This window comes from Phyllobates terribilis, unplaced genomic scaffold (assembly GCF_046119375.1).
Source record: "Phyllobates terribilis strain yellow unplaced genomic scaffold, ASM4611937v1 Scaffold_7__3_contigs__length_470593459, whole genome shotgun sequence".
Taxonomy (NCBI): domain Eukaryota; kingdom Metazoa; phylum Chordata; class Amphibia; order Anura; family Dendrobatidae; genus Phyllobates; species Phyllobates terribilis.
In genome coordinates, this window is record NW_027362767.1 from 10410988 (window position 1) to 10424998 (window position 14011).

A 14011-nucleotide genomic window follows, 5' to 3' on the forward strand; every position below is an offset into this window, starting at 1 on the left:
CCCTGTGTATGAGGTGTGAGGAGAGGTCTGCTCGCGGTGTATGAGGTGTGAGGAGAGGTCTGCGCCCTGTGTATGAGGTGTGAGGAGAGGTCTGCACCCTGTGTATGAGGTGTGAGGAGAGGTCTGCGCCCTGTGTATGAGGTGTGAGCAGAGGTCTGCACCCTGTGTATGAGGTGTGAGCAGAGGTCTGCGCCTGAGGTGTGAGGAGAGGTCTGCTCGCGGTGTATGAGGTGTGAGGAGAGGTCTGCGCCCTGTGTATGAGGTGTGAGGAGAGGTCTGCTCGCGGTGTATGAGGTGTGAGGAGAGGTCTGCTCGCGGTGTATGAGGTGTGAGGAGAGGTCTGCGCCCTGTGTATGAGGTGTGAGGAGAGGTCTGCGCCTGAGGTTTGAGGAGAGGTCTGCTCGCGGTGTATGAGGTGTGAGGAGAGGTCTGCGCCCTGTGTATGAGGTGTGAGGAGAGGTCTGCGCCTGAGGTGTGAGGAGAGGTCTGCACCCTGTGTATGAGGTGTGAGGAGAGGTCTGCGCCCTGTGTATGAGGTGTGAGGAGAGGTCTGCGCCCTGTGTATGAGGTGTGAGGAGAGGTCTGCTCGCGGTGTATGAGGTGTGAGGAGAGGTCTGCGCCCTGTGTATGAGGTGTGAGGAGAGGTCTGCTCGCGGTGTATGAGGTGTGAGGAGAGGTCTGCGCCCTGTGTATGAGGTGTGAGGAGAGGTCTGCGCCCTGTGTATGAGGTGTGAGGAGAGGTCTGCTCGCGGTGTATGAGGTGTGAGGAGAGGTCTACGCCCTGTGTATGAGGTGTGAGGAGAGGTCTGCGCCCTGTGTATGAGGTGTGAGGAGAGATCTGCGCCCTGTGTATGAGGTGTGAGGAGAGGTCTGCGCCCTGTGTATGAGGTGTGAGGAGAGGTCTGCGCCCTGTGTATGAGGTGTGAGGAGAGGTCTGCGCCCTGTGTATGAGGTGTGAGGAGAGGTCTGCGCCCTGTGTATGAGGTGTGAGGAGAGGTCTGCTCGCGGTGTATGAGGTGTGAGGAGAGGTCTGCGCCCTGTGTATGAGGTGTGAGGAGAGGTCTGCTCGTGGTGTATGAGGTGTGAGGAGAGGTCTGCGCCCTGTGTATGAGGTGTGAGGAGAGGTCTGCGCCCTGTGTATGAGGTGTGAGGAGAGGTCTGCGCCCTGTGTATGAGGTGTGAGGAGAGGTCTGCGCCCTGTGTATGAGGTGTGAGGAGAGGTCTGCGCCCTGTGTATGAGGTGTGAGGAGAGGTCTGCGCCCTGTGTATGAGGTGTGAGGAGAGGTCTGCGCCCTGTGTATGAGGTGTGAGGAGAGGTCTGCGCCCTGTGTATGAGGTGTGAGGAGAGGTCTGCGCCCTGTGTATGAGGTGTGAGGAGAGGTCTGCGCCCTGTGTATGAGGTGTGAGGAGAGGTCTGCGCCCTGTGTATGAGGTGTGAGGAGAGGTCTGCTCGCGGTGTATGAGGTGTGAGGAGAGGTCTGCGCCCTGTGTATGAGGTGTGAGGAGAGGTCTGCTCCCTGTGTATGAGGTGTGAGGAGAGGTCTGCGCCCTGTGTATGAGGTGTGAGGAGAGGTCTGCGCCCTGTGTATGAGGTGTGAGGAGAGGTCTGCGCCCTGTGTATGAGGTGTGAGGAGAGGTCTGCGCCCTGTGTATGAGGTGTGAGGAGAGGTCTGCGCCCTGTGTATGAGGTGTGAGGAGAGGTCTGCGCCCTGTGTATGAGGTGTGAGGAGAGGTCTGCGCCCTGTGTATGAGGTGTGAGGAGAGGTCTGCGCCCTGTGTATGAGGTGTGAGGAGAGGTTTGCGCCCTGTGTATGAGGTGTGAGGAGAGGTCTGCTCGCGGTGTATGAGGTGTGAGGAGAGGTCTGCGCCCTGTGTATGAGGTGTGAGGAGAGGTCTGCGCCCGGTGTATGAGGTGTGAGGAGAGGTCTGCTCATGGTGTATGAGGTGTGAGGAGAGGTCTGCGCCCTGTGTATGAGGTGTGAGGAGAGGTCTGCGCCCTGTGTATGAGGTGTGAGGAGAGGTCTGCACCCTGTGTATGAGGTGTGAGCAGAGGTCTGCGCCTGAGGTGTGAGGAGAGGTCTGCTCGCGGTGTATGAGGTGTGAGGAGAGGTCTGCGCCCTGTGTATGAGGTGTGAGGAGAGGTCTGCGCCCTGTGTATGAGGTGTGAGGAGAGGTCTGCGCCCTGTGTATGAGGTGTGAGGAGAGGTCTGCTCGCGGTGTATGAGGTGTGAGGAGAGGTCTGCTCGCGGTGTATGAGGTGTGAGGAGAGGTCTGCGCCCTGTGTATGAGGTGTGAGAATAGGTCTGCGCCCGGTGTATGAGGTGTGAGGAGAGGTCTGCTCGCGGTGTATGAGGTGTGAGGAGAGGTCTGCGCCCTGTGTATGAGGTGTGAGGAGAGGTCTGCGCCCTGTGTATGAGGTGTGAGGAGAGGTCTGCGCCCTGTGTATGAGGTGTGAGGAGAGGTCTGCGCCCTGTGTATGAGGTGTGAGGAGAGGTCTGCTCGCGGTGTATGAGGTGTGAGGAGAGGTCTGCTCGCGGTGTATGAGGTGTGAGGAGAGGTCTGCGCCCTGTGTATGAGGTGTGAGGAGAGGTCTGCGCCTGAGGTGTGAGGAGAGGTCTGCTCGCGGTGTATGAGGTGTGAGGAGAGGTCTGCGCCCTGTGTATGAGGTGTGAGGAGAGGTCTGCGCCCTGTGTATGAGGTGTGAGGAGAGGTCTGCTCGCGGTGTATGAGGTGTGAGGAGAGGTCTGCGCCCTGTGTATGAGGTGTGAGGAGAGGTCTGCTCGCGGTGTATGAGGTGTGAGGAGAGGTCTGCGCCCTGTGTATGAGGTGTGAGGAGAGGTCTGCGCCCTGTGTATGAGGTGTGAGGAGAGGTCTGCTCGCGGTGTATGAGGTGTGAGGAGAGGTCTACGCCCTGTGTATGAGGTGTGAGGAGAGGTCTGCGCCCTGTGTATGAGGTGTGAGGAGAGGTCTGCGCCCTGTGTATGAGGTGTGAGGAGAGGTCTGCTCGCGGTGTATGAGGTGTGAGGAGAGGTCTGCTCGCGGTGTATGAGGTGTGAGGAGAGGTCTGCTCGCGGTGTATGAGGTGTGAGGAGAGGTCTGCGCCCTGTGTATGAGGTGTGAGGAGAGGTCTGCGCCCTGTGTATGAGGTGTGAGGAGAGGTCTGCTCGCGGTGTATGAGGTGTGAGGAGAGGTCTGCGCCCTGTGTATGAGGTGTGAGGAGAGGTCTGCGCCCTGTGTATGAGGTGTGAGGAGAGGTCTGCGCCCTGTGTATGAGGTGTGAGGAGAGGTCTGCTCGCGGTGTATGAGGTGTGAGGAGAGGTCTACGCCCTGTGTATGAGGTGTGAGGAGAGGTCTGCGCCCTGTGTATGAGGTGTGAGGAGAGGTCTGCGCCCTGTGTATGAGGTGTGAGGAGAGGTCTGCTCGCGGTGTATGAGGTGTGAGGAGAGGTCTGCTCGCGGTGTATGAGGTGTGAGGAGAGGTCTGCTCGCGGTGTATGAGGTGTGAGGAGAGGTCTGCGCCCTGTGTATGAGGTGTGAGGAGAGGTCTGCGCCCTGTGTATGAGGTGTGAGGAGAGGTCTGCTCGCGGTGTATGAGGTGTGAGGAGAGGTCTGCGCCCTGTGTATGAGGTGTGAGGAGAGGTCTGCGCCCTGTGTATGAGGTGTGAGGAGAGGTCTGCTCGCGGTGTATGAGGTGTGAGGAGAGGTCTGCGCCCTGTGTATGAGGTGTGAGGAGAGGTCTGCTCGCGGTGTATGAGGTGTGAGGAGAGGTCTGCGCCCTGTGTATGAGGTGTGAGGAGAGGTCTGCGCCCTGTGTATGAGGTGTGAGGAGAGGTCTGCTCGCGGTGTATGAGGTGTGAGGAGAGGTCTGCGCCCTGTGTATGAGGTGTGAGGAGAGGTCTGCGCCCTGTGTATGAGGTGTGAGGAGAGGTCTGCGCCCTGTGTATGAGGTGTGAGGAGAGGTCTGCTCGCGGTGTATGAGGTGTGAGGAGAGGTCTACGCCCTGTGTATGAGGTGTGAGGAGAGGTCTGCGCCCTGTGTATGAGGTGTGAGGAGAGGTCTGCGCCCTGTGTATGAGGTGTGAGGAGAGGTCTGCTCGCGGTGTATGAGGTGTGAGGAGAGGTCTGCTCGCGGTGTATGAGGTGTGAGGAGAGGTCTGCTCGCGGTGTATGAGGTGTGAGGAGAGGTCTGCGCCCTGTGTATGAGGTGTGAGGAGAGGTCTGCGCCCTGTGTATGAGGTGTGAGGAGAGGTCTGCTCGCGGTGTATGAGGTGTGAGGAGAGGTCTGCGCCCTGTGTATGAGGTGTGAGGAGAGGTCTGCGCCCTGTGTATGAGGTGTGAGGAGAGGTCTGCGCCCTGTGTATGAGGTGCAGGCAGTATGGCACAGGTCTACTATACAGGGTCCTGCTGAGAACAATGATGCTTCCATCGTTCTGGTTGTGGTAAGAGCTGCCATTTATTCTGCTGCGGTGGCCAATGTCGGTGCGGCCCGTGTCCTGCTGACGAGACTTCTTGCCTCTGTGTTTATAGACGGTGAATCTCAGACAGTTTTGTGTTGTGATCGGGACAGGAAAGAGCCCAGATTAAGTGCGATCACTACGGGGGCCACGCACGCGGTCGATACGGGGGCCACACGCACGGTCTCCACAGGGGCCACACGAGCGGTTGATACGGGGCCACACGCGCGGTCACCACAGGGGCCTAACGAGCGGTTGATACGGGGCCACACGCGCGGTCACCACAGGGGCCTAACGAGCGGTTGATACGGGGCCACACGCGCGGTCACCACAGGGGCCTAACGAGCGGTTGATACGGGGCCACACGCGCGGTCACCACAGGGGCCTAACGAGCGGTTGATACGGGGCCACACGCGCGGTCACCACAGGGGCCGTAGTTCAGGTGATCTGGGAGTTTTGCTCTTACGCAGTTCAGGTAGAATTGACTGCGGAGACTTCTTGTGATGTAACTTGGCCAGTGTTCGCACAGCCTTCACCCCGACTGTGCCGTGATACATGATGATTACGTGTTGCAGGAGCCTTTTTAGGTGGCAGTCTCTGAATAGCAGATGGAAGGAGGATGGATCCGATGGGGTTGTAGACAGGATGTTGGGGGTGAGCTGCCTGTGGGCTGTAAACTCTATAGTTGTCATCGTCTCACTTGTAGAACACTCGAGTCTGTCAGGTGAGGGTCCGGGTCAGGGCCGCTGATATAGATCAGGCAGTGGAATGAGTTGGAGACCACCAGTCCCGCCTGTTCCAGGCCATCACCGCATTAGTTGAGCCGGCAGATGCATGCTCCTTCATGGCCGCTATGACGTGCGGCCCACCTGGAGGCAGGCATTGTACGGACGGTCGACGTGCCAGTCACATCCAAGCTCCAGGGCGATTCTGATAACAAGTGTTACATGGAAACATCTAGCAATCGTCTGCTCAGTGCTGCCTTCACTCATCCTTACCTTGTCGTACTCTGATGCTCCCTTTACCCCAACCCTCCCTAAAGCTTGCTGGGATTTTTAGTTGTTCTTTCTTGTATACTTTCCCTAAATGCAACTTTAAGCATGCATCGACATCCTGCAGCCAAGAACTGACCCACTGTCAATTGATAGCAACTTTCTTTATTTTTTCCTGTTTATTTACCATGCACAAATAGACGGCTGTGTCAGGTGCAACCAAAAAACACATTCCCCGACATGTGGACCTGCCTGTCCAAAGTGCAAGATGTGTCCGCGGTGCTACATTGTGCCAGTGTCCTGAGTACGGAGGCCGTCTGCTGCCCACTGGTGATCTGAGAGCGGCGGCCGCGCACCCGTGCCGTCTGTGTGTGCATCAACTGGAAAATGGTGTCAAACATTCCTCATGTTCTGACATCGGGGCCGGCGCCTCCTCTCCCTGTGGGATAAGAATGTTTTTGGCCCTTTTGTGTGGTTTTGTCAGTGTAATTTTCCAATATTCTGTCCTATATTTGATGCTTGGTTTGTTTCCAAAATTCTCCCTTCCCTGCATTACAACGAGCCGCCAACCACGCTGCCATTTTTTTCTACCAAAGGAACAACTTTAGCTGCTTCCTCTGCTACATTGAGACCCGTGTCCGGCTTTGGACGATAACAGCGACTGTGATGAACATGTCGCTGTGTGAACATAGCTCCCTGCCAATTGCTGACCCCCTCAGACCCGGAGATCCCCCCCTGCCTGCAGCTAAAATTGTTCCGTGCAGACAGACATCTCGGACTCGGCCCCGTCTGTTGTGACTTAATTTTGCTCTGCTATTTATGTTGTAATCTCACTATCATATTTTTTTTTTTTTTTCCACTTCTAAATTTTTATTATTTTTTTTTTTTTAGTAGAAGAAAAAAAAAATCTTTTTGAGGGTTGTTTTTTTGTGTTTTTTTTTTATTAGGATAATGCTGTCTTAATCTTTTTCTTGCTACTGTTTGATGTGGATTTGATTCGTTCTGGGTGGGTGATGGAGGTGAAGGAGATTTTGCATGTCGGACAAGTTGCAGTTTAGGGTTTGTAATATCTGTCAGTGTTTAGAGTTTTGCTTTTTCTTTTCCTAGATGGGCATGCCAATGTTCATTTTGTTTTTTTTTTTTTGTTCTGTATATTGCCTGTCCCTTCCTTACAGCCAGAAGTTCAAAAGCTGCTAGATCACTACGTAACGCCTTATCATGGACATGGCAACTGACTCACACCTTCGGCCTCCTCATTTTCATCAAATGTCTAGTCTCCTCATAGATCTGACCTCCCTTCTTTACAGACGCCCCGTCCCCCCTAACCCCTCTTTGCCCCATTCTTTAGGTGTTTTATTTTTTTTTTCCAAAATAAATAAGTGACTAATCAGAGAATCCGATTTTCCTCCAAGCTTTAGACCAGCTATGAATTGAATAGCATCAGCCAGATCCACGTCAGCGGCCGTTCCCCACTATTTAATTTATGACTTAAAAAAAAAGCAAAATTCTAAAAACTTGAGCCGGTTTGATTTCCTCTCCATTTCTTTCTGTGTAATGCGAGTGGCGCTGAGACCAGCCACAGACGCCCGGAGTGGTGTGTGACCCTTTCCCGTGTTTTGTGCTGTGCTACCTGTGTTCGTCACCTTTTACCTGTGTCATTGATTAGAACTAAAGTGACAGCTCAGATTATCAATCGTCTGCTAAAACTGCATTGATTTTTTGGTTTAAATGGAAAGAAAACAAACCTAGTGCCGAGAATGAATCTCTCTGACTTTCTTATACAACTCTGTTCTGTAAATTTTTTTTACATGCCAAAAAACACGCGGGCAATTTGTGGATGTAAGTCGACTGCACAGTAAAGTATTTTTTAACTTCTAATTCTTCCATTTTTTTTGTCCGTGGTATTTTTGGTTCTCATTTTTATTCTTTGGTTGGGGCTCTTTATTTTGCCTTTTTTTTCAGTTTCTTACGTTACATCTGTTTCTCCAACCTTTTTGTTTCCTTTTCTGCTTTCTGTGGTTCAGACATTTTATTTATTTGCATTTGCAGTGATTTATTTCTTTGTTTGAATTATTATTTTGGGGGTTTTGCCCGGGGGGGTGGGAGTGTTTCACAATTTAATTTTTATTACATGGTATAAATTTAAAGGATTCTGTTTCCATTTCCCATAACCCATTGGAACGCTACACAAAGTGATTATTGCTTTATGTTGTGAAGGAGATGTCGACATTAACCACAACGTGGAAGAAACGCACAGTAAACATAATATAGCAATAGTCAAGGACTCCCTCACCCCCAGCAAACCCTTAGTGTCAGTACCCCAGCCCTGATGTCGGCCCTTAGTGTCCGTACCACAACCCTGATGTCAGCCTTTAGTGTCCGTACCACAACCCTGATGTCAGCCTTTAGTGTCCGTACCACAGCCCTGATGTCGGCCTTTAGTGTCAGTACCACGGCCCTGATGTCGGCCTTTAGTGTCGGTACCACGGCCCTGATGTCGGCCTTTAGTGTCGGTACCACGGCCCTGATGTCGGCCTTTAGTGTCGGTACCACGGCCCTGATGTCGGCCTTTAGTGTCGGTACCACGGCCCTGATGTCGGCCTTTAGTGTCGGTACCACGGCCCTGATGTCGGCCTTTAGTGTCGGTACCACGGCCCTGATGTCGGCCTTTAGTGTCGGTACCACGGCCCTGATGTCGGCCTTTAGTGTCGGTACCACGGCCCTGATGTCGGCCTTTAGTGTCGGTACAACGGCCCTGATATTGGCCTTTAGTGTCCATACCATGGCCCTGATATCGGCCTTTAGTATCAGTACCATGGCCCTGATGTCGGCCTTTAGTGTCAGTACCCACGGCCCTGATGTCGGCCTTTAGTGTCAGTGCCACGACCCTGATGTTGGCCTTTAGTGTCAGTACCATGGCCCTGATCTCGGCCTTTAGTGTCAGTACCATGGCCCTGATGTCGGACTTTAGTGTCAGTGCCACGGCCCTGATCTCGGCCTTTAGTGTCAGTGCCACAGCTCGGATGTCGGCCTTTAGTGCCAGTAACACGGCCCTGATCTTGGCCTTTAAAGCCAGTACCACGGCCCTGATCTCGGCCTTTAGTGTCAGTGCCACGGCCCGGATGTCGGCCTTTAGTGCCAGTAACACTGCCCTGATCTTGGCCTTTAGTGCCAGTACCACGGCCCTGATCTCGGCCTTTAGTGTCAGTACCCCGGCCCTGATCTCAGCCTTTAGTGCCAGTACCCCGGCCCTGATCTCGGCCTTTAGTGTCAGTACCACGGCCCTGATCTCGGCCTTTAGTATCAGTACTACGGCCCTGATCTCGGCCTTTAGTGTCAGTGCCACCGCACTGATGTTGTCTTTTAGTGTCAGTACCACGGCCCTGATCTCGGCCTTCAGTGTCAGTGCCACCGCACTGATGTTGTCTTTTAGTGTCAGTACCACGGCCCTGATCTCGGCCTTTAGTGTCAGTGCCACCGCACTGATGTTGTCTTTTAGTGCCAGTACCACGGCCCTGATCTCAGCCTTTAGTGCCAGTACTCCGGCCCTGATGTCGGCCTTTAGTGTCAGTACCACGACCCTGATCTCAGCCTTTAGTGTCAGTGCCACCGCACTGATGTTGTCTTTTAGTGCCAGAAACCACGGCCCTGATGTTGGCCCTTTACATATATATCTATCTACATGCAATAACCTGTGTTCATGGATTGACCATGCAGTGTTATGAGGTCAGGAGACAGGAAACCCTTCCCTTTCTTAGAATGATTCGCTCCTCTCTTAGGCCTTCGCGGTGTCACCACATAACATGTTACCACATGTACCATCACCCAGCGAGGTAGGCGAGGGAGGATAAGTTCTGCCCAGTCCTCCTACATGTGCTTGTATGTACGATCAGTTATTAATTCTGTTCCTCTCTTTTCTTCTCTATTTTCTCTCTACAGGAGGTGAATTAGTTATACCCGTCCTAGTAGAGGATCCCTTAGATACCCCATCAATAGCTACACTTACACCCTCCATCACTCTCTCCCCTACCTTCCGACCACTTCTCACCATAATTGAGACCACCAAAGATTCCCTGTCTGTGACCCCTGAGGCGGGGTTACCTTGCTTGTCGGACCAAGGCAGCGATGGTTGTGATGATGATGGCTTGGTGATATCGGGGTATGGCTCAGGGGAAACCTTTGACTCTAACCTGCCCCCTACCGATGATGAAGATTTTTACACCACCCTCTCCTTGGTAACAGATAAGAGCTTTTCCACATCATTCTTCGATGGTGGCTTCAAATCACAGGCGCCCAAATGGGGATCAAAGGACTTTAAACCTAACAAAGCCTTCGAACCTAGTAGGACTTCTACCACAAGTTTGCCCCCTGAGCTGATACTTTCCACGTCTGCATCTGGGATGGTGCCCATGGTTCTAGCTGGCAAAATGAATCACCATGAGCTCAAACCCCAGCCCGATATAGTGTTGCTACCGTTTCCCACTGCCTACGAGCTAGACAGCACAAAGCTCAGGAGTCCACTAATAACATCCCCCATGTTCCGTAATGTGCCCACAGCAAACCCCACGATGCCGGGAAGCAGACGGGTCCCGGGACCTTCCGAGGTGGTCCGGGAGTCCAGCAGCACCACGGGGATGGTCGTCGGTATTGTGGCAGCCGCTGCTCTCTGCATCCTGATCCTCCTGTATGCCATGTACAAGTACAGAAACAGGGACGAGGGGTCCTACCAGGTGGATGAGACAAGGAATTACATCAGCAACTCTGCTCAGAGCAATGGGGCCCTGGTGAAGGAGAAGCAGCACAGCTCTAAGGGAGGCCACAAGAAGCAGAAAAATAAGGACAAGGAGTATTATGTGTAAAATAAAGAGTCAATATTCATATATGTAATCAAAGCAAATACAGATGTGAACTATCCAAAAAAAACTAAATCAGCAAAGGCAAAACATACATTGCTATTGATGTGTAGTAGCATTAACACCAAGGACAGTAGCAGCAAAGTCCTGACCGTGCGTCCTGGCCGGTCGGCTGCCTGAGGCCCGAGACTGCGGAGCTGTTACTGTTCCTCCATGATGGACACAGCTGACTGTCTGCTCAACTGTATAAAGCACACTTACTATTCTGTCTGCCAAGAGCGGCAAATCCGACAGAAATATCTAAATATATATATATATATATACACACTAACATGAAAGCTATGTGAACTCCAGCTGACCAGTTCTAGGGCTCTCTTCTCCTTTCGTGTGGATCCAGGTCAGAGGAGCCCCCTGGGATCCATCACGTCTCCTCTGAGAGAGCCTTAAAATACTCAAGAAAGATTAAAAAAAAAGTCAAAGACTCTGAAGCGAATCTTTCATTTCTTTGTTCGTTTTGTAATATGGGAGGTTTCTTTCTTTTCCTTGATTCCTTTTTTTTTTTTTTTGCTCAGTGCTCTCCCATCTTAATGATACACAACACATGGCCAATGTGGCCATGTTCAGCCAAGGAACTGTAGACTTCATGTGTAGGTGATGTGTGCGCCGAGTGCCTGTGCCGAGTGTCTGGCTGAAGACTGCCGCCATATCACCAGTCACGGTGTGTTCTCTCTTCATGTCCGGTTGTGGTGTCCATAGAACATGTTTGCCGTCTGTGCTCGGGTCTGTTGTGAGATCGGCCCAGCACTGGTAGACGTGCAGAGTACCGTCGTCACCAGGCCAAACCTGCCTGTGAGAGGAGGCTGAGGAAGCCTCTTGTCCTTCTGTCCTCGCAGCCAAACATCAATTAAAACGTCAGCCGGAAACCGGAGAAAATTCTTTATAAGACGAGAAACAAAACACTTCCACCAAGGAAGCAACAAAGACTTTTTCTTTTGAGTTCTGGTTTTGTGACTTCCTGAGATGCATGCAAAAAAAAATGAAATTGTAAAAAAAAAAGTAAAAAGAAAAAACATAAAAAACGGAACTGGTTCCCCGAGCTGAAGAGAATTTGTCAGATTGTAGATGTGAGAAAGCGAGAGGTTGTCAGCCACACTGTGTGGCCCGATGAGAGGCCGAGTGTGGAGGGGTGTGGAGGGGTCGGCAGCGGCCCAGTCCGCCTTCACTCAAGGACCTGACAACCGACAACACTTCAAAAAAAGCGTCAGCGAATCTAATGGAGAATAAAATGCTTTATTACGAGTAGAATCTATATATACATATATAAATATGCAGAGATATTTATTGAGATGACTGACATTTGTTTATTGTGTTTTAATGGGAGTATTTTGTCATTAACCCCCTCAGTGCCGGCGGCTGTGAAGGTGAAGGTGTGTTAAAATAATAATAATGACCCCCAAATAATGAGATATATTTTCCAAACAGCTAGACTGACAGTGAAGGAGCCGTGTGATTGCTGGCCGGGCGCCATAGTCGTCCTCTGAGTTACTGACCCGGGGGTCCAGGTCGGGGCAGGCGTCCGGCACTCGCCCCATAAATGACGCCCAGCGGAAGAAACGCTTCATCTTTACCCCGAATGCACTTTATCCACAGCAGGAGCAATTAGCGTAACTAAGACAAAACTGCAGATTTAACCCCACCGCTGCTGACGCGTTTCATGCGGCTCCCGTGTTTGTGTCCCTCGATGTCGCCATAGACCCCGGACGCTGCTGCTGCTGCTGCTGCTAAATGTTTCCCTGGAGAATTTGTGCCTTTTCTATTAAGAGTTACAAAACCTGAATCCCTCACACAATGATGATAACCCGGCTCGTTCTGTCGGGGGGGTTAATGACAAAATGGTCTATTAACCCTTTCACCCCGGGAACGGTTTAGCACTGGAAGGATTCTCTGTGAATAAAAAAGTTAGCGTAAAGTTCCAGAAGTTTGACCACGACTGTGTCCTAAGCAGACTGTTCCTACAAGCCAGCCATGTTGTAATTCACACTGGTCGTATCTGTACAACCCCCGAAACCACAATGACCCCGACACCTGATGGGGCATTTGGTTATTGTGTCTGATCTCCTCTTTGTAAGCACAAACCATTATTTTGGGCCTTGTCATGGCTCGCCACATACTCGTATCTACAGCTTGTAGTGGAGGTGAAGGGGTTAATGGCACATGGTGTAAAACACTTCAGATAATCTCTATTTTGTAATGTGTATTTTTGCTTTTCTGCTTTGATGATATTCCTGTAATCTGTGCGTGTATAAGGAGGAGTGGATGGGCCTGTGTACTGAGCGATGAGACGAGTAATGGAGGGCGCCTCGTGTCTTACCGAACACGGAGCGAGCTGACGGCACCCCAAAATCCGCAGCTTTCAGCTCAGCACTGGTAACAATGCAGCTGCACGAAAACATCCGAAGAAATCGGTGCAGCTGCAGCCGCTGCTGTAATGAAGGCCGATGAGCATCCCAATCAGTCATAATGATCACCCGAGCCACCAAGGATAGCCAGATCCGTGTACAATCCTCAGCGGTCAGGGGGCGTCCTGCTGCCGTCCAGGATAGCCAGATCCGTGTACAATCCTCAGCTGTCAGGGGACGTCCTGCTGCCGTCCAGGATAGCCAGATCCGTGTACAATCCTCAGCGGTCAGGGGACGTCCTGCTGCCGTCCAGGATAGCCAGATCCGTGTACAATCCTCAGCTGTCAGGGGGCGTCCTGCTGCCGTCCAGGATAGCCAGATCCGTGTACAATCCTCAGCGGTCAGGGGACGTCCTGCTGCCGTCCAGGATAGCCAGATCCGTGTACAATCCTCAGCTGTCATGGGACGTCCTGCTGCCGTCCAGGATAGCCAGATCCGTGTACAATCCTCAGCTGTCAGGGGACGTCCTGCTGCCGTCCAGGATAGCCAGATCCGTGTACAATCCTCAGCTGTCAGGGGACGTCCTGCTGCCGTCCAGGATAGCCAGATCCGTGTACAATCCTCAGCGGTCAGGGGACGTCCTGCTGCCGTCCAGGATAGCCAGATCCGTGTACAATCCTCAGCTGTCAGGGGACGTCCTGCTGCCGGCCAGGATAACCAGATCCGTGTACAATCCTCAGCTGTCAGGGGACGTCCTGCTGCCGTCCAGGATAGCCAGATCCGTGTACAATCCTCAGCGGTCAGGGGGCGTCCTGCTGCCATCCAGGATAGCCAGATCCGTGTACAATCCTCAGCTGTCAGGGGACGTCCTGCTGCCGTCCAGGATAGCCAGATCCGTGTACAATCCTCAGCGGTCAGGGGACATCCTGCTGCCGTCCAGGATAGCCAGATCCGTGTACAATCCTCAGCTGTCAGGGGACGTCCTGCTGCCGTCCAGGATAGCCAGATCCGTGTACAATCCTCAGCTGTCAGGGGACGTCCTGCTGCCGTCCAGGATAGCCAGATCCGTGTACAATCCTCAGCGGTCAGGGGACGTCCTGCTGCCGTCCAGGATAGCCAGATCCGTGTACAATCCTCAGCTGTCATGGGACGTCCTGCTGCCGTCCAGGATAGCCAGATCCGTGTACAATCCTCAGCTGTCAGGGGACGTCCTGCTGCCATCCAGGATAGCCAGATCCGTGTACAATCCTCAGCGGTCAGGGGGCGTCCTGCTGCCGTCCAGGATAGCCAGATCCGTGTACAATCCTCAGCGGTC

General features: G+C 52.7%; 1 protein-coding gene across 2 annotated transcripts in view; it reads left to right on the forward strand.

Annotated features, from left to right (window-relative positions):
• NRXN3 (neurexin 3) overlaps window positions 1-12916 on the forward strand; it is a 124249-nt gene extending 111333 nt beyond the window's left edge. For both annotated transcript variants that reach the window (XM_073638145.1, XM_073638146.1), the window contains exon 8: window positions 9384-12916. In XM_073638145.1, the coding sequence (XP_073494246.1) occupies window positions 9384-10303 (920 nt within the window). In that variant the 3' untranslated portion in view covers window positions 10304-12916. The remainder of the gene's footprint in view (window positions 1-9383) is intronic.
• Window positions 12917-14011: the final 1095 nt, after the last annotated feature.